This window comes from Spinacia oleracea, chromosome 1, assembly GCF_020520425.1.
Source record: "Spinacia oleracea cultivar Varoflay chromosome 1, BTI_SOV_V1, whole genome shotgun sequence".
NCBI classification, from domain to species: domain Eukaryota; kingdom Viridiplantae; phylum Streptophyta; class Magnoliopsida; order Caryophyllales; family Amaranthaceae; genus Spinacia; species Spinacia oleracea.
In genome coordinates, this window is record NC_079487.1 from 109,022,786 (window position 1) to 109,042,367 (window position 19,582).

General features: G+C 35.4%; 4 protein-coding genes across 5 annotated transcripts; 2 read left to right on the forward strand and 2 right to left on the reverse strand.

Moving 5' to 3' along the window:
• Window positions 1–547: 547 nt before the first annotated feature.
• LOC110795161 (uncharacterized) lies at window positions 548–4,216 on the forward strand. The gene is made up of 4 exons (XM_022000143.2): window positions 548–1,104; window positions 2,766–2,835; window positions 2,904–2,994; window positions 4,009–4,216. The coding sequence occupies exons 1-3, from the start codon at window positions 745–747 to the stop codon at window positions 2,954–2,956; spliced, it is 483 nt and encodes a 160-aa protein (XP_021855835.1). The 5' UTR covers window positions 548–744; the 3' UTR covers window positions 2,957–2,994; window positions 4,009–4,216.
• Window positions 4,217–4,335: 119 nt separating this feature from the next.
• On the reverse strand, window positions 4,336–6,956 carry LOC110795160 (staphylococcal-like nuclease CAN2). Of its 2 annotated transcripts, XM_022000141.2 has the most exons (9): window positions 6,666–6,948; window positions 6,499–6,554; window positions 5,860–5,974; window positions 5,636–5,746; window positions 5,378–5,565; window positions 5,231–5,287; window positions 4,987–5,146; window positions 4,744–4,812; window positions 4,336–4,660 (listed from the first exon to the last, which is right to left on the reverse strand). In XM_022000141.2, the coding sequence occupies exons 1-9, from the start codon at window positions 6,813–6,815 to the stop codon at window positions 4,562–4,564; spliced, it is 1,005 nt and encodes a 334-aa protein (XP_021855833.1). In that variant the 5' UTR covers window positions 6,816–6,948; the 3' UTR covers window positions 4,336–4,561. The 2 variants fall into 2 exon arrangements, with proteins under 2 accessions (XP_021855833.1, XP_021855834.1); XM_022000142.2 differs by lacking the exons at window positions 4,336–4,660; window positions 4,744–4,812 and having other exon boundaries at window positions 4,993–5,153; window positions 6,666–6,956.
• Window positions 6,957–15,352: 8,396 nt separating this feature from the next.
• On the forward strand, window positions 15,353–16,160 carry LOC110795187 (copper transport protein CCH). Its single transcript, XM_022000172.2, has 3 exons — window positions 15,353–15,555; window positions 15,637–15,712; window positions 15,831–16,160. The coding sequence occupies exons 1-3, from the start codon at window positions 15,547–15,549 to the stop codon at window positions 15,989–15,991; spliced, it is 246 nt and encodes an 81-aa protein (XP_021855864.1). The 5' UTR covers window positions 15,353–15,546; the 3' UTR covers window positions 15,992–16,160.
• A 397-nt stretch (window positions 16,161–16,557) lies between these two features.
• On the reverse strand, window positions 16,558–19,465 carry LOC110795186 (uncharacterized). The gene is made up of 4 exons (XM_022000171.2): window positions 19,338–19,465; window positions 19,192–19,267; window positions 17,297–17,620; window positions 16,558–17,059 (listed from the first exon to the last, which is right to left on the reverse strand). Exons 1-4 carry the CDS (start codon window positions 19,448–19,450, stop codon window positions 16,769–16,771), a joined length of 804 nt encoding a protein of 267 aa, XP_021855863.2. The 5' UTR covers window positions 19,451–19,465; the 3' UTR covers window positions 16,558–16,768.
• Window positions 19,466–19,582: the final 117 nt, after the last annotated feature.

The following is a 19,582-nucleotide window of genomic DNA, read 5'->3' on the forward strand; positions in this document are numbered from 1 at the left end:
TCTTGAGTTTGGAGCAATATCTAGTTTCCAAATCCATGAAAATTCCCATTTGAAATAAGAAGAGAAATTATGGGCTAGCCAGGTGGCAGATTTAACAGTGCATTCCCCGTTACTAGAAAACCCCAACAAAGCTCATCCACTAAAACAAAGGAATTGGAAAAAATCATTTCCCAAAAAAAGTGTTTTCCATCAAAATGAACAAACTTTTAGTCACAAAGGTGAGACCTATTATACACAAACCCTCAATCTTAATCAATAGGCCAAGATATGCTCATCAGGATATGAGTATATAACCTCAACTAATTTAACCAAATCAAACGATACATTTACTGATACCTCTTCGTATCAACCCAAACAAGGCAAACAAGAATGTGGACATTCAGATTCAGAACCATCAGGAGTAGGCGTTTTTCAATCCTCTTTGTTTTTTCTGTGCCATAACCTGGGCCAAACCAATTTGAAAATTGGGCTACCCGAACGTCAAAATGGGCCCAATTGCGATTTAGAACTCACTGAGTTACAAGAAATCTGAGTCGTACGACTCGCGCCTCAATGTAAATTATGCATAATTCTGTTTCTCTCTCATCTAATTCAACCAACAGAGCTCCAATCTTTCCGCCATGAAAACCAGATGACAAAGGCTTCAATAATTCAACCACAACAAAAACATTAATTAAGCCCACCAGTTAGGCATTAATCCCTTCATTAATCTTCCCCCTAATTGTCATTTTCTCTTCCCTCGAAATGGGTAAATCACTGCCTTCAACAGCAGGTTTAAAGAACTTTGCTCGAATCATCTCATCAGAAAGAATCACCCCTCCAAAGCAATTCAAACCCACGTCATCGAACAACAAATCGTCTGTCTCAATTGCACAGTCAGCAACTACGCAACCCCGAGTTGACTCGGCGCAACTCGGGCTGAGGATGGACATCACAAGCACTGAGGGTCGGGTTCGGGTGCCCTTGTCGGAGGTGGTCATGGATTGCGCGAGACGGTGGTTTCAAGACACCCTTAAGGAGGCCAAAAAGGGGGACACTACAATGCAAGTTTTGGTGGGCCAGATGTATAATAGTGGGTATGGTGTTCATAAGGACACTGAAAAGGTATACAACATATTTTTGATGCAATTCGATTTGAGGAATAATTGTTATGTGTTATTTACTGTTTTTAGGTTTGTGGGATTGATCAATATCGGATATTAACATACACAGTCTTCTGAATATGTAATGGTATGCCTTTGATTGATGCTTGTTCGTGTGTTCTTGGTTATGAAAAAAATATGGTTAAGCAGGCTTAGCAGCATGAAAGATTGATATTAATTATTTGATCCTTAATTCAAGTGAAGTTAAAGGAAATTGAAGTGAGTTAAAGGAAGGCATGTAGATTTTATGGCTGTTTACATGTGTGTATGACACTGTGTGTGGCAACAAACATGCCATGGTTGCAAGAAAATATCTTTAAGCACACACTACTTTTTGAAATTAAGCTTTCTTATAGCCTTATAGGTATGTTGGTTGACTAAGCTTTTCATTTGGTTGAAATGAAGTGATATTGACATTTAATGGAATGGACTTTTTGATAGTCGAGCAATTTGGGAAAAGGAATGGGACAGGAGACTCGAATTTAACCGATTTGCAGATTTTTCTCTGGGAAAGGAAGAAACCCGGCTCGAAGTTTTTTTGCTAGAGCCTAGAAGGCCTATAACTTGTCAGTGCAAAGTTTTGTTCAATACTAGGATAGTTTGGTTCAAGAGTGAAGAATGACATTGATATCAAGCATGTCAAGGACCAATGCTTTTACCGCACTGTCTACTGTCTGTACGCTTCGTCTCTCCCTTTAGCCGTAGAATTAGAAATGTGGATATTTGGAGGAACGTTGGAGTGACGGATATTATGAATAAGGTAAGGGAGAAATGGAGAATTGACTATGTTGGTTGGGGCATGTGAGACGTTGACCAAAGGATGCCACCAATAAGGAAGGTGGAAGGTGGAGTGTTGGGATAATAGAGATTTCAATGGAAGCCGAGGGAGGCCAAAGATGATTTGGATGGAGGGAGTAGAAATTGACATGAAAGAAATGGGCGTGGCTTTGGTTTGTTTTTTCCTTTTGGGGTTTTCACGGTTATGTTTCCATTTTCACCCCCCTTCCCTTTTAACTTTTAAGTGTGGAGAAGTCATGGAACGCAGGTCAACTCCGATCGTTTGACCTTATTTGTGGTCTCTATTTTGACATAAGGAGTATATAAGTTCTGAAGGGACCTTAATATTTCAAGGTACTTTAGATTAGAATGTTATAACTTATAATGCTGTGATTTCTTCACCTAGAATGCCATTTACACCAACCTCCTGGTTTTTGCACGCCATTTGCACAAACCTCCTTTGCGCTATGTTCACCAGGTGAAACTGAGGCGCACCCCTCCCGCCATTCTTCTTCTTTGTTTCTTTATTTATCATTTGTGCAATAAGTGTGCTTCATATGTGTAATGCACACAACTTTGCTTGGGTTAGGAAATCCTATACGTCCATTCCTCATGTTTTCTATAACCAACCAGTGGTTAGGTGGTGCTGATTTCTAAGAAATGGATTGAACTCGGATTTATAGGCCACTAAATCTGATGTCTGGTGTTTTAAATCTTTTTACATATCACATTTTGTTGTTGTGAGTGACAGCTTCTTTAATGCATGAGATTTTAGGTGAAAGATGATAAGTTGAAGTATCTGGTAGTGTGACCTGACTACTAACTTCTTTTACATATGTAAATCAGGGGCGTGGTTGGATTAGTGTAGCTTCTAAGGGCAGGGCTTCTGCATGGAAAGTCAGCAACAAACCACCAGGTTTCTCGTTTTCCCAAGTTCGGTTTCGATTGTGGACTTTATCAATTCTTATATCTATTTTCTTATAGGGTACAATGTAAGTGACTCAGAGTCACAGGATCTCGAAGACAGCAGGAGCTAAATACAATTCTGTGTTACAGTCATACGGAGGATCCAATTGTAAGTTGGTTCTGTTTATTTATTTTAACTTTCTACTCTCTTTTTTGTCTTACCAATCTAGACAATGTAGTACCAGAAGTAGCATACATAAATATTTTGTCATGCGTATGGCTGTGAAGGCAATATCATCTTTGGTAGGATGATGGTATTTGATGATAGATGGCCTTTTATGAATTGATGAAACGTTTTCTCATTAGGTGTTCGTTCTTTTCTGCTGCTCGGTATATCAAGAGCGAAAAGTGATAGTCCCTTCATTTATATAAATATTTGTTCTTTAATATCAAATGTCTCTTGACTTGTTTTATAGTTTGTATTGTGATCCAAACAAGGTCATTTTTTCGTTTTTTTTATTCCCAGGCAATAACGCACGGGATAACAATCTCAATGCTTGCATGTATATCACAATATGCTAACAATGCATCATTTTAGTACAGAATTTTGCTTTGCTTCCTTTGAGATGGCTTTTGAATTGTTCTGTTTGTACAGTTAATGGTTCGGGGATGTGTAGATAGACGTGTTTCCTTCTCAAGTTTTCTGTTTTCCAAATCACGAGTTAGTTCCCAAGGTTTAGGTTCACCTTGAACTTTGTTATACATTTTTGTGTCCCTCTCAGAGTAAAGTCGTGTCTTCCCTTGTCCATGATAATTGAAACATTTAACTTTCTTGGAAAATCACAATGCTTCCTTTAAATTGAGTTAAGCTTAAATTAGCTTAGTCGATCATAAGAACTAAATTTGACCTCAACTTTCAACTTGTTTCCTGATTGCCTGTATTTCCTTTAGCTAATGGTTAGGAGAGCCATTGAGTACTAGCATGTGATGGTCCTTTTCTTTCCAAACATCATCGTAGTAACAGATATATGGTGGGGAGGACTTAAGCCACTGAACTAGATCATACTATCCAGTGATTTCCATTTTTTTTTGCTGTCTGACGGATAGAGTTGATATCACACTAAATTCATATTTCGGTTCTATGTGGTACATTGATCTAATTTGTGCCATTTGTTTCTTGCAGTTGTGGTGGGACCTTGTCATTTTCCAATCATTCTCATCAGGTTCCGGTATTTTCTTAGTTGCTGTTGCACTGCTTCTAAGTACTACTTTTATTGGCTTTCTTAAGCCTGCAACATTTAAAATTTTCAATCAATGTACATGTACTTATAGTCCTGTAAATCTTACATTTGGCCTTTTTGTTAAAAAAGGAAAAAGTTCCCATTGATCAACCGAGGTTTCATTGGATGACAAGATGGTCACCCTTGTTGCTGGAATTGCATTTTTTGTTTGTCGTTGTTGCATATTTTATACGAAGTTCTTAATTCACTGATAGAAATGGTATGATTGCTGGCCGGAAGTTCCATTCCGCTTGTATTGATGCTTGTTTATTGCAGCCTAAAAGATATTGCTCAAATACAGGAGTGACTAATAAACAATAAAACATAAACAATATACATAATATTCAACAAAATCAATACATGTTGTACAATAATAGTGCCTCTCTGTATCATTCACACTGCTTCCAGTAAAGTTGAGGAAATTGTATCTTGATTCTAGCTTTCACTGCGTGTTATTTATCTTCCTTCACGTTTGTTTTTTCTCCATTCCCATGGCTCCTCTGCATTTTTTGAAGCCCATAGCCCTACCCTCTTAGCCCGTGCCTCCTTTTCCCACTGTGTCAATGATCATTATGTACATTCTAAGTATAAGAGTTTGGATATAAGTAGAATAATTTATTATATTATGCTTTTCTTACATTTGCTAGTTCTGCACGGCGGTCGTAGGCTGCGTAGTGCCATGCTAATCCTTTCTTCAGCATCACTTCCTGTTATAAGGGTGACATATTAGTCTCAAAGATTCATTTTAAGTGGGGAGTCAATAACTTTTTGGAGGGTGAAAGAATTAAGCCATGTAATGGTATTATAGTTAAGTTCAAAGATCACACTGACTCCCATGAAAGGGAAATTGCAATGGTAGATCATGCAAGGGAGTGAAGTACCTGTGCAAATATGCCGTTGCAGTAGATGTCCCCTACATAGCGACTATAACGGTCTTCTCCATAGACGAGAACCCTTAAGCTCTTTCCTTGTACAAGATTAGTCAGCTCCTCTTTCGCCTGCTTCCCGAATGGCATTGCACTCTCAGGTGCATCTATTCCCCTGAATTCTTTTCATAGGCATTACAAAATTGGCAGATAGAGCTCAAGTTGTTACTAATGGTATTTTTATCATGATTTATAATACCTTAATCGAATCCGATACTTTTTGGCTAGAACTTCATCATTTTGAATAGGAATAACCCTGTGACATGAAAGAAATTCTTAAGTTCCTGTTTTTTTAGAGCTCTTGTGTGCCAACGATTTAAATAAATTTGGAAAAAAACGTAAAAACCTGTAATTCTGATCGATTATTTTCTTATGAAGGGCATCTGCCTTGGGATAATCTCTCTCGGCACGTGCCTTTGACCGTTGGATTGCCGCAGTGTGCACTTCTTTAGGAACTGAAGAAGACTCTCGAGGGTCTGCAGTACTTACATATACAGTTATGGTATCTCCATCTGCTACTGCCTTTGCATCCACCTGTTTTCTTTTCAGGTTTAGTCTTCCTGATTTATCAATTTGGAGCAAGAGAAAGAGAAAAGGGTCTTACCGGTAAAGTATGGAGCTCGTACTTCACCCCATCAGGGTGCGCGGACGGCACTCCAGTTGACAGTTCGACTAATGAATGAGGAAGAGGCAAGCCATAGAAGGCAAGTAAGCCCTGCTCATCATAAAGTAATACCCCCAAAATTAAAATTGTTTTTAGTATGTTATTTCATTTCCCTAAAACACGCTATTTTAAGAAATCTTTTGTTGTGGGTTTGTGGAAATTACCTCCACATCTGCCTTCTGGTGGTTTTTCAAGGTTGCAATGATGAGCCTTGATGTTTCCTCTGGGGTTTTTGGTGGGGGCTTGGCTTCCTTCCATGCTTGTAGAATTTTTCTATACCTGAAGGGTAAAATCTCATGTTAGCGATATGCCTCATGATTTTTCAAAATTTCCTACTCATTCTTATACAGAGTAACTTCTATTGTCTCATACGCTGATAAATTAGCGTGAAACAGTTTCACCCAAGACTTGCTCGTGTGCTATAATCAGCACTGTCTGTGAGTCTGTGACCAGTATCAGGGGAAGGGGGGTGGGGGCAATGTCAGAAGCTTCTTGAAGGGATTTTGGTTGCTAATATGCTCAAAATCTTGAACTCTATCATGGGAATCCACTGATCAAATTTCCCTTAAAATTCGCTACATTACAGAATTTGCCAGTCTCCTGTAGCCTGTGGATCCTCCGGTAACAGCCTCTCTAAAGGTATTATCTAGTCGGAGGACGAGTAAATATAGAGTCTGGATCAAGAAAGGGACATACTAATTTCAGGTAGACTGTCTGTTTGACTATTTCTGATCTAATTTAAAGTATTCAAAGCATTCTTGTGTTCGAATTAAGAGCTTGATCAGTAGAATGGTAGAACTTACCAGTTGGCCTGAGCTTTCTTAGAGGATACAACATGCTTAGTAAGACCTTCAGGTACCTGGAAAACATAAACATCAACATCCAACCAACTATTTCATTAATTTCACCTAACATTTTGATGGGATACCAATTCCCAGATTATGCTTGATTAGGAAACGGGAAACCTTACCTGGGATGTGGCTTCAAAGTGGAGGAGATCCTTGGCTAAGGCCGAGACTCCGGCATTCTGTGCAGAAACACCGTGGGGGCCGTACGACTGGGAGTCTGTAGTCGTAGGGTGGATGCAGTTCTTGTACAGAAATCTGAGGGCGTTTCCCATTATTTTGTTTGATCAGCTAGCTAATGCTTCTGTTTGTGGTTTTTTTGATCCAAGAATGGAGAGCAAGAAAGAAAGAAAGAAGAGAGAGAATTTTGTGAGGAAAAGAAGGAATATCAGGAATTCAGGATGACAGATATGATTTGGATATTTATTTTCTGTTACAATCACAAATACTTGCCCCCATTATTTTCAAATATTTTTAGTCAACGGAAAGAGAGTACTCCCTCCGTCCCGGAATACTTGACCTGTTTTCCTTATCGGGCCGTCTCTTAATACTTGACCTGTTTCTAAAAATGGAAATATTCTAACAATATTATATTATTTCTCACTCCACCCCTATTAACCCACCTACCCCCTACTCCATACAAAAAATAATTAAAAATTCAACCCCTACTCTCCCCCAACCCCACCTCTTAACCCACCTCCCACTAACTACATTAAAATAATACCCCACTATCAACTACTACCTATTAAATTAAATAAGTCAATTCAAGTCCCTTAAACTCTGTGCCGGTCAAACCGGGTCGAGTATTCCGGGACGGAGAGAGTACTCCGTATATACTCTGCGGAACAGTTGGTGTGACTTTGAGGAGCGTCGATGTTTTGATCAAGATTCAAGGGACTTTCATGGCACTAAAAAAAGATTTGCATCTGTATATTATAGGTAGATTCCGGCACAGGACGGGTCGTGTAGGCCCACATGCTTGGCCAACGTGGCTCATGGTCTAACGAGCCGTTCCTAGAACAGGTGAAGGGAAAGTTGTGCCGAGTCGGACTCGTGTCTCTAAGAGTAGATTTGTATGCTTATTTATAGGATTTGGTAGCTCTTTGATCTATTGGTTGTATGTCGTACCGGAACTACCCTACCACAGCCCACAGCCAGGCTTCGTAAAAAAGTTGTGGTTTATATTTATAATATGAGCGAAGCTAAATATCTAACTGTTAGGTACTAATCGCTAACTGATGTACGATGTACCCCGGTACCCCAAAAAATGACGCGCTCATATTGTTTGTTCATTCTTGTCGACTGTTTGTTCTTTTTTATTGTATTGTTTCTTCTTTCTTATTGTACTGTTTGTTCTTTCATGTTATTTTTTAAATTCATCATTAAATTTTCATAATTGTTGTATTTTTTGTTCTTTCTTCTGGAATTTTTTGTTCTTTTTTATATTGTTTGTTAATTCTTTCTTGTTTATTTGTTTGTTTATAATAATCATATGGTTAATGTTCATAATTAAACTCTTCATTAATCTTTTATTCTTTCTTTTTGTATTGTTTGTTTTTTCTTGTTGTACTGTTTGTTCTTTCTTGTTGTTTTTTAAATTCATTCATCAAACTTATTGTTGTATTGTTTGTTCTTTCATGTTGGCTTTAAAATTCATCATAAAATTGTTCATAATTGTTGTATTGTTTGTTTTTTTTTTGGAATTTTATGTTCTTTTTTATATTGTTTGTTCCTTTTTGCTGAATTATTTGTTCTTTCTTGTTTATTTGTTTGTTCATAATAATTATCTGCTTTATTGTTTGTTCTTTCTTGTTGTATTGTTTGTTCTTTCACGTTGGCTTTAAAATTCATCATAAAATTGTTCATAATTGTTATATTGTTTGTTCTTTTTTTTCCGGAATTTTATGTTCTTTTTTATATTGTTTGTTCTTTTTTGTTTATTTGTTCTTTCTTGTTTATTTGTTTGTTCAAAAAAAATACTTCCTCCGTTTCTGAAAATTCTTTACGCTTTGGAATACGTGTCCAAAATATGAAAATTTTGACCGTAAATTTTCACTATTATATACATCAAAATGTTACATGTAAGATCTTGTTAGATTGGTCTCGTTATGTATTTTTAGAATATCAACTTTTTATAATTTTTTCACGTACGAAATTGGATATATTAGTAATTAAATATTGCATTGGAGTCCGTGCAAATAGTAACTGTAAAGAACTTTTTGAAACGGAGGTAGTATATGGTTAAAAAACATAATGAAATTGTTCACTTCATTGGTGTTTTATGTTTTTACAAGCGCTTATATTGTTTATTTCCAAATAAATAAATAAAATGTTCATTTCCACAATAGTAAATGTTCATTTCCACAATAGTAAATGTTCATTTCCGAAATAGTAAATGTTCGTTTTTATGTTTTTACAAGCGCCTATATTGTTTATTTCCAAATAAATAAATAAATGTTCATTTCCAAAATAGTAAATGTTCATTCCAAATAAATAAATAAATGTTCATTTCCGAAATAGTAAATATTCATTTTTGTACCAGTATATTAATGTTCATTTTAAACAACACAAAAGGACATCGTTTTGGATAGCCAAAAATTTGCGGTTAGGTACCTGTAACGGAGTATTTAGCAAAGTAATAAATTTAGTGGACTAAAATTAACACTGATGCAAATGTTCTTGGATGGTTTTTGTTTGTTTGTTGAGCTTTGTTGTTTCTTTTTTATCTTTGGCGATTAATAAAATTTACTTTAATTGCCAAAAAAAAAAAACAAGAAATCAATTTTCTCGCTTGGGGAGACCTCTAATACAATACACCGGTTCTATACAAAATTTTGCCTCCCGGCCAAATAAATATCACGTGCGTCAGCATAAAATAGAGATAAGAAATGAAGAACCTTGAATTGGTAACATGTAGAGGTTAACGACTTAGCGTGTATAGTTGAATATCCATGTTTGTTAGTTTACTAATAATAGTACGGAGTAGTAGTTGTAGCAAATACAAAAAGCGTCGGCAAACCCCTTTTCTTGCATATGTAGTTTACGCGTTGATTTGGCAAGCGCATGTCTACGCCTAAGTTAGTCCATATTACCACTTACTTCGTACAAAGGTCTGTTTAGGGTCAATGTTCAGCCTAAGCATAAATGCGTTAGATGTCAATGGGGCGGGGCGGGGCGGGGCGGATGCGGATGTAGGTCCCTCCATCCCCAGCCCCACCTAAAATTTTCATCCCCATTCCCGCCCCATCACCCATGGCGGGTACAAAGTTCATCCTCATCCCCGCCCCAACGGGTGTAAGCTAAAATCCATCCCCGCCCCGCCACCCAACTGGGTATCCATCCCCGTCTTATCCCCGCTTCATACCCGCGCTAATACCCGCCTAATTTTTCTTATTTAGCAAACATTTGCCATATATACGGAGTAATCAAAGTTAACTATAGAAAAAAAATACCTTATGACTAAAGTAACTTATATAATCGAAAAAAATACTCGTCATAACAAAAAAAATCCAAACAATAAATATAAAAATCTCACCTAAATTTATATTATCACCTAAAGATGCAAATAAATCCAAATTCACCCCATCACCCATTGCGGGTATGAAGCGGGGCGAGTGGGGATGGGGCGGGGAGAATGGGGATGGGGCGGGTTCAACACAAAATCCACACCCGCCCCATCACCTATGGCGGGTACGATTTTTATACCCATCCCCGCCCCATCACCCGTCAAACCTACCTCCATCCCCGCCTACTTGGGGCGGATGCGGGGCGGGTCTCCCGCAAAACCCGCCCCACTGACATCTTATGCGTAGGTCTGAATTCCTGTACCAGTTTTCGGTTTTGCGCTTACTGCTGGAGCGGACGAGCGGTGGTTGTAGAGGCGAGGGGAGGGAGTTTCTCAGTATTGGTGTCATATTACCGACCTCCCGTTATTAAGGGGAGCATTCTTGGGAAAACTATGAATTTATGCCCATGTCACCTCCTTTGATGTCGAACCTTGTTATTTATGTTCAATAATTGAAGGAATAATTTCAACCTTCTTTTAACATTAACAGTAATTCAATTGGGCAATATTAGTAACATTTAGTATACTATCAGACTGTTCGCTACTTATTCAAGTGTTAAACCATATTCAATAGTAACGGTAACACCGTCTTTTACATGAATTTTCATAACAATTTCCTCAAATTATCCGATAACAATAGACTTCAGACAAATGAAATCACACTATCCTTTTGCTATGGGCTAAGCCATGCACATGACCAAGCTAGCTCCGTCCATCAACCCATGATGATTAAGCCCAAAACACGCATAAAATGGGTTTTAATATCTTTTCCTCAAGAGAAGTATTATAATCATAATTAAATCAATCTCAATTAAAAACAGTGATATAGGTCAACGCGCGGATGGTGCAGGGGTCTACACGTAGATCTACGTGCACCTGCACCAAAACGCAAAAACATTAAAAGAACATAAGAAACTAAACAGAAAGAACATAATAGAGTAAACGAAAAGAACATTAACTTAAAGCTGAAAAGAACACTAATGTTAAAAAACTAAAGAAAATGTACAAAATTGAAAATAACATATTCTCTCTCCTGATACACTATAAAAAGAACAACTATTTTACAAAAAGAACATCAAGTGAAAAATGCAACAGAAAAACAAAAAAAAAAAATATTTTATCGAATAATATTATAAAAAAATTAAAAAACAGTTAAAAAGTTAAAAAGAACACAAAATAATTAAAAAAAGAACAACAACTTTTTTAGAAAACACAAAGAACAAAATCAAAATAAAAATAAAATAACAAAAACTCAATTTTTTTTATAAAAAAAAAAGACAACAAAAAAAGAACAAGAGAACAAAACACATGAAAAAGAACAACATTTTCTTTTCCCTTATCAAACAAAAGAACAAAATGAAAGGGACGAAAAGAACAACAAATCTATGTTCTTTTATTAGTTGTATTTGTTCTTTTCAAACCACTCAGTGTTCTAATTAAAAAAACAAAAACGCATTTCCGTTGAAAGTTCAAACAGCTAGATATACAAAACTCAAGGCCTAATCAACCAATAAAAACACACAATCAAAATTAAATCATTAAATGACTTGAAATTTTAAAAACTAAAGAAGAAAATGGAGGAAGCTTTATACCAAAATGGGAGTAAGAATCAAAGTAAAAGTATATACAGTGGTAAGATGGTTTAATCAAAGTGTAGTTCCCATTGGCAGAGGCCGACTAACTTGTAAGCTGAGCCATTCTTCAACCAAATCTGACGGTGCTTGGTGAAATATAAACGGTTGGAGCTCCTAAACAATCAGAAAATGTAATCAAATAAAGATTATTAAGCTCAAAAGTTTGTGTGCATGCAGCAGCAGTTGGATTTCTTGTGTTTTTATTGTTTGAGACGTTTGAGTTTTCTTTCTTACTTTCCTACATATTTAAATCTACAGGTTGAAGAACAAATGGATTAGATATGTAGGAAGCATAACTTTTTGGTGGTGCATGGATTTGGCACGTGCAAATATTGAATTGGCTCATGCATTTGGCCGGCTATATTTCTTTTTGTGATCATCGTAAACTTTACAAGGAGGAAGTGTAACTTTTTGGTGGTGCATGGACTCACACATGTAATTAATGGCTCTTGTGGCTATAATTTTTTGTGATTATCGTAAATGTTATAACTTGAATTGTGACACGATATCATTTTTAGGGCCTACTTAAATTATATATGTAAGTACTAGCAAAGTACTTCATTTTGTATATATATATTTTCAATTGATTGAACAATCATATATGTAATTATGGTTTAGTTGGGAATGTAATTCTGGTCATCCTTGATCTACAAGATTTAATTTATTTATATATATGTTTATTCGATCTATTTTTGAAATGCAACAGGAAATAATTATATATATAGCAGATTACAGCCGTTGCATTTGGGGAAAAAAAAGTGGTTACTAACTCTAATGCAACGGTTCAAATTAATGGCGGTAAATGTCAATGGCCGTTGCATTAGATGAAAATAACTGTTACAGTAAACCTAAGGCAACGGTTTTGGGTAAATTGAACAAAGCGTTGCAATAGGTGTAAAAACCGTTGAAATAGTTCTATTGCAACGGTTTATAAGGATTGTTTACAAACTGTTGCAATACCTTGATGGAACCGTTGCATTACACCTAAAGCAACGGCAGCAACTGCAACGGTTGTATAACCGTTGCAATAGAGCTATGGCAACGTTTATCCGCTCTATTGCAACGGTTATCGGCCGTTGCATATGCTCGTTTATGTAGTAGTGACGACGATATTTTGATGCACTTAAAACTAAATCTATATTTTTATTTAAATGTATTTTTTTTTCTTATCCAACGCATCAGATCTATGTTCTTTTATTAAGTGTTATTTGTTCTATTCAAACATTTTATGTTCTAACTAAAAAAAGACGAAACGACGATTTTTTGATGCACTTAAAACTAAATCTATATTTTTTTTAAAAGTATTTTTGTTCTTTTACCACGAATCAGACTATGTTCTTTTTTTAGTGTTATGTGTTCTTTTCAAACCATTATATGTTCTTTTTTTAACAATCTATGTACTTTGATATAAAAGAACAAACGATGTTGATTTAAAGAACAAACTATGTTGATGCCACAGTAAAAGTAAGTTGTGAAAAGAACATTACAATTTGAAAAGAACATTAGAGAAAAGAACAAGGAAACGTACCTTAAACACTTGATCAACATTTATCAGGAGCATCAATATCTTTTAATAAATATTCAAAAACTGATCCCAATCCTCGGAAAATATCACGCTCTCCAGATATTCTCTTGCTTCGAAAACTAGCCAAATTGAACTAGTGTTTTTCTTAATTCACTCATTTTCAACAAAGGAGAAACAGTCATAAAGCTTTTAGAGAGAGAATAAGGAGAAAATATATTTTTTTACTCTTTCACTCACCATCTCACTCTTTCTCTCTCAAAAAATCTCTCTTATGTTGATAGAATATAAATCCTCTTCTCTTTCTCTCTCTAAAATGTATTTCTAAAATGACTAATGGTTATGATTCATAAGTACAATTATTATATATATAGTTGCTGAAAAATAGAAAATGAAAAAATAGGAAGTAGAATCAAAGAATAACAGAGAAGGAGAAAGGAAAAATTCTTAAAGAGTGCATAATGAGAACTATGCACGTGTTTTTATTTTGTTCTTTCAACAGAATATTATAAAAAGAACAAATGAAAAGACTAAAAGAACAAATAGAGGGACTAAAAGAACAAGTCAAGTACCTTGTCCAACAATAATATATGATTCAGAATCATCATTTTCATCATTATGTTATGAATTATCAAGCACATTCTTCATAATATCTGAAAAAATAAAAGGTTAACATGTATAAAACCAAGAAAAAGAACGCACTCAAAAGAACAAAGGATAAATAAAAAGTAAGAAGAAAAATAACACAATAACATAAAAAGAACAAGTTATGAAACGCAAATGAAATTGAAAATAATAAAAAAGAAGAACACAATAGAATGAAAGAACAAATTATGAAACGCAAATGATCTATTTCTCTACTATAATGAAACTATTCTTTTAATACGAGCATAAATAAACTGTTCTTTTAATACGAGCATATGTTCTTTTATTACGTAAAACTGTTCTTTTCTGGAAAAAAAATCGTAATTACATAATCAAAATCTTCAAAATCAGCGATTTCAACGAAATCAGCGTGTTGTTACATAATTTGATTCATTAAAACCATCAAAACTCGATTATTACAAAAACAAAATCATCAAACTAATCAAAATCATCAAACACACGATTATTACAAAATCAAAATCATCAAAACATAGAATTTATTATTTCAAAATTGAAAAATTACCTCCCAAAATCTGATTATCAGCTGCAGAATTCAGATTTGAAGAAGAAGAATCGATTTAATTTGATGTTGAAGTAGAAAAATCAACGAATTTTTGGGAATTTTCACTACTTTCTCTCTCTAAGAACCATTTTAGAAAACGTAGTTCATACTTTCTCTCTCCTCTTCACAATTTGAGTTCAAAACATAAAATCTAGAAAAATATATATATCGCAAGAAGAAAGAAAATCGAATAAAAAACGCGAAAAACAGAGCTGAAAAGAACAGAGTCTTTAATGTTCTTTTGTTCAAGGGTATTGTTCTTTTGTTCAAGGAAAATGTTCTTTTGTTCCCGGAATTTAATGAAACACGCGTGTTTTATGTGTTTTCCATGTCGTTTTGTTTCCAGTGCACCTAGAGCACGGTGCACACGCCTGCACCATCAAATTTGCGGATATAGGTATGTTTCCCATCATGCAAAACAAAATAGCCAATGAGTTAGTATCGTCACATTTGTCGGATCAATAATTTTGGCATACCACTTTAATGATTTTAGCACATCTGTGTGTGAGTAGAGCACTGTTTATAACGAGTGTGCCAAGATCACTTCCCTATTTGCCGTCCTGTCTTATGTGGCAGGAAGAAGAAAATAGAGGGTGAGTTCTTCTTACTTTTTGGCTTTCTTTCAAGCAATCAAGCACACGCCAAGTGGTTCTTTTTCCTTTGGAAGAATAGCCTATCACTTTCCATCTTAAATTCTTAATACAATTATTAATCTAATATGACCTAGCAATGTATGAATATTGAATACGACAGGTAAAATACATATAAACCGTAAATTGTTGTGATTGTTTCACTGTACTGCATAACACAACGCGTATGTATGAAAGAACCACCCTAATTTAAAGGCAAGTCCGAAAAGCAGGAATAAGATGACCTTTACCTAAAGTTGATTTATACTACTTTACTATTATCATCCCCAGAAAAAAGAAGAATCTAATGCCTTCATGGTTATGTTTAAATGCAGGTATATATGTGCCTTAACAAATGCAGAAACATAAGCAATTTCTAGTTTTTCCTACATTTCTCGCTCTTTCTTAGAGTTACAGACTTTCATATTACAATCCCATCAGAAAAAATTATGACAAATGTAAGTATTCATTTCGTACAATTTCTATGTGAATTCAGCATCATTTTTAAACATAACCTTTTCGGCGTCATCCATTAACAGGTGGTTGAGTTGAAGGTGGGACTGCATTGTGATGAATGCATAAAGAAGATATTGAAGGCCATCAAAAAGATTCAAGGTAAAGAACACACAACCTGTAATATTAGTCAAATATTACATGTTCTGTTCTTTTTAGGAAATCTGTTATTTCATTAATTATGTTGATGTTGATTTTGTTTCTTGATTTCTTGGCTAAGATATTGAAACCTACAACATCGATACACAGCTTAACAAAGTCACAGTAACGGGAAATGTTACCGAGGAGGAGGTGATACGAGTGATCCATAAAATTGGAAAGACAGCAACCACTTGGGATGACCGCCAACAATCAAACAGTGTGGCATCAGGGTATATGTGATCTTATTTCTGCAATTTCTGGAGTTATCTGAAATTTTCGTCCTACATCTCATAGCATATGAAGATTTATATAGTAATATCGTTGTATACAGTATAAGCAGTTGATTTTAGAATGTAGCTACATTGTTTTCAACCTGTAATTCAACACACTTCTCTCTGTTGATGTTCAACATTTTGATGCAGTTTTATCTTCCTGCTGTTCATTTCTTGCTGCTCATGTATTTCTTACAGAATTCTTTCAACTTTAAGCTAATTGGGTTAAGTAAATGTCTAAAATATATAACACAAATCTGTTCTTTACTTTTATAGTTGTATGATAAGGACTTCATTGGGAATCAGTTGTTGCCTAATGCCGGGTCATTTAATGGTGTAACCTCATTGTCCTAGTCGAGTAGATGGTGGTATCAGACTATCACCTGTTCAAATTTAGCAACATAAGATAGCTGATTGACTAGTTAATCAACAAGCAAAAACCAAATCATTAACCAAACACTAAACATGATGGATATAGTGTTCCCAATGATCCAATATTTGCTTCACCATAACTTCTTCTGCTATCAGATTAGATAATGCAGGCAAAGAAAACTGGGATCTCAAGTAAACAACGTATGCATAATTACAAATATCAAACCTTGTCTGTTAAGTCTAATCCTTCTGCAACCACTGAAAAACATACACTAATTAAGGTGCATCTTCCTAATAATGAAAAGGTCAATAACCGTGTTACTACAAAACAATATAAGCAAATCCACTAATAAGGAGAAAGCAGCAAGCATTACTAGTCCAAATAAATGATGCATTTCTCATTTGGCCTAGAAGTTGCAACTTGTTTGGTTTTGCTGCCTACCTCTGTATTCTGAGCTGCTATTCTCTTCCCAGAAACTGAACCCAGTGGTTGAGAGGATTTACGTTTGTTGTTGCTGGCTCGTGAAATAGAGCTAGTGACTGGAGTAATCATCCCAGGTGAGAAAGCATACTTTCCAGTAGCTATGGGCTTTGTAAATATTGTGCATAGATCATCATAAAGTGGACATCCGTACTTTCTGTAAGGTGCAGCTTCAGGATGCACCTGCATAAGACCAATACATATTCAGTTCATCTAACTCAGTTAGTAGGGTAATTCTTTTCGTACTATTTCAGATTTTGGGTCGAGAATTTATATTCAAGACCCTAACTATTTGAGCTGTAACAAAAAGGGTTTCCTAATCAGCTTACTCGGTAAATAATAGAGCTTTTCATAACTGTTGACAGCTTACAGAGATAATAGTCTGAAAGAAGCTAGGGGAGAACAAGTTATGGTGTATACCTCGATGTAATCCTTCCATAGTTCATAATCCACATCCACCATTTTTCTCCGATAGTCCCAGCCAAAGCCAGGGTGAGTGTACAATGGTTTCACAATACGATATCTTTTCTTCAACACGGCTAGGTGTTTCTTCAGCTCTTTCTTGTCAAACTCCGAACCAGTTTCATTTCTGAACTCTTGGCACACATGGTCCCAAACTTGCTCAGAAAATCCAGTAGCACATACGTCATCATGCATTTTCATTTCTTCCAGCAGCAATTCCACAAATACTTTCTCTAGGCGCGGTGGCCAGTTTGGCTGAGACCAGACATCCTCTGAGTTTCCCTGCGAATATGCAGCTAATCTTAGAGATAAATGCAGAAGAACAAAACAATAAGTATTCATCGGTCAATTTCAGCTATCTTGATGCATAAAAGTGAAATTGGAAATATAAAAACAATCTTCACCAAATAAGTTTCAGCAAACCTCTAAATCTGTTATTAGATATTCCGACATACCTCTACTAACAGAAGGTTAAACCATATAACAGCAGGATCCAGGCATATACAATCTTATGCTAAGTATATGCATATCTAGAAAGTATACGTGATACAACTGATGTTTTCTAAGTACTTTATCATACTTTTAAAAATCAAATTATTGTTAAGACAAAGAACTATCAATATGCAAGTCAGCCTAATGTAAACTTAAGAGATCCTTCACAAATCACAACACGTTCCCACGTCGTACTCGTTGGATTTAGAAGACCTCGTCCATAAGACCATGAGTACTCCCTGCCCCATATAGTTTGCACTATTTTGAACATCATAGGATTGTAGAAAGTGATAAATTTGTATAAAATTCAGAGAGTACCAGTCTTACGGGCACAACAGGAAGAGAAATAAACGCGTTTGGTCGAGATAAGTAACGGAAGATATTAAGTGGTATTAAGTTGTATTAGGTGGCTTAGGCACTTTTGCATTGTTTCACTTTCTTCTTGGTACCACTTGACTATGCCTTCATTGTACTATATGTCTATATGTATTTGGCATATCAATAACATCAGTTTCAAGCTTGGAAATATAATCACAGTTTACATGGTATCAGAGCCTAAAAAATGCAAAACTGCATAAGCCACTTAATACAACTTAATATTATCACTTAATAGGAGTACCCCTTAATATCTTCCATTACTTATCTCAACACGTTTTGTACCTAGACAACAGGTGTCACACTATCACTCCCTAAAGACTTTACGTGTTGAGCAAGCTCACGTCTAAATTTACAAATTACAACAAACAATGATATGTTTATTTGAAAGGTACTAAACTTTGTATATCTCTAACACATCTCAAAGCGCAACAACAAGACAGTCATCTGAAATATTGTTAACCAAAAGCATAACCGATTAACGTCAATCACCCTAGTACTAATAGAATTTGTAGAAATAAGCCGTACCATCACAAGTGACAACCATTTGAGATCCACATTACCACCAGAACGATCTTAAGTGTGTCCTACACTACTTGAAAATTGAAATCAAAACGTTTCATGGCACTCACGTAGAAACAACACATCTCAAAACAAAAATCAAAAATCAACTACGATTTATCGCATTTCTACTTAATGATTTAGGTTATCTAGCTATCTCACATGATAAACGAGCCAACAAAATTGAAAGCTTCTGATTTCACAAATTAAATCACGGAGTAATAAAGAATTTAAAGAAATCGGAGAATCTCCAACACAAAGAGAAGATTACGTAACAGAATCATATTTCGACAATCAAATTATATTTGTTCAACAATCAAACTACTTAATAACGACACAATTTCAACAATCAAATTCTATAAATTCAGGAATTCAGAAAAACAACATTTAATTGGGACAGTATAACAAAATTAAAGGAAACTAACCATAATTGAAGTAGACGGTGTTTTCCGGTTTCCTCCTCCTCCCTTCGTCATCATAGTTCGCGGAGGCCAAATCTCTCTGTGCAAAATTGAAATTTTAGGGGTGTGTGGTTACATTTATACGAGTGTAGAAAAGAAGAGGGAAATACCCAATTTGATTTTTTTTTTTACCAATTTCCAAGGCGCCAATGTAATTTCTTTTCCCCCCGTAATTTTCCATTTCCCCCAACTTGTTCACCCTATTAAGAATTTTCAACTCCATTTTATACTTTAACTAGATTTAAATCCCGTGCATTGAACGGGTTAAGTTATTTTCTTTGTTGAGAATTTTTTTTTCCTAATTCTAAGCGATAGTTAGAACGGTGGTTGTTTTTATAATCAACTAGCATGTCCT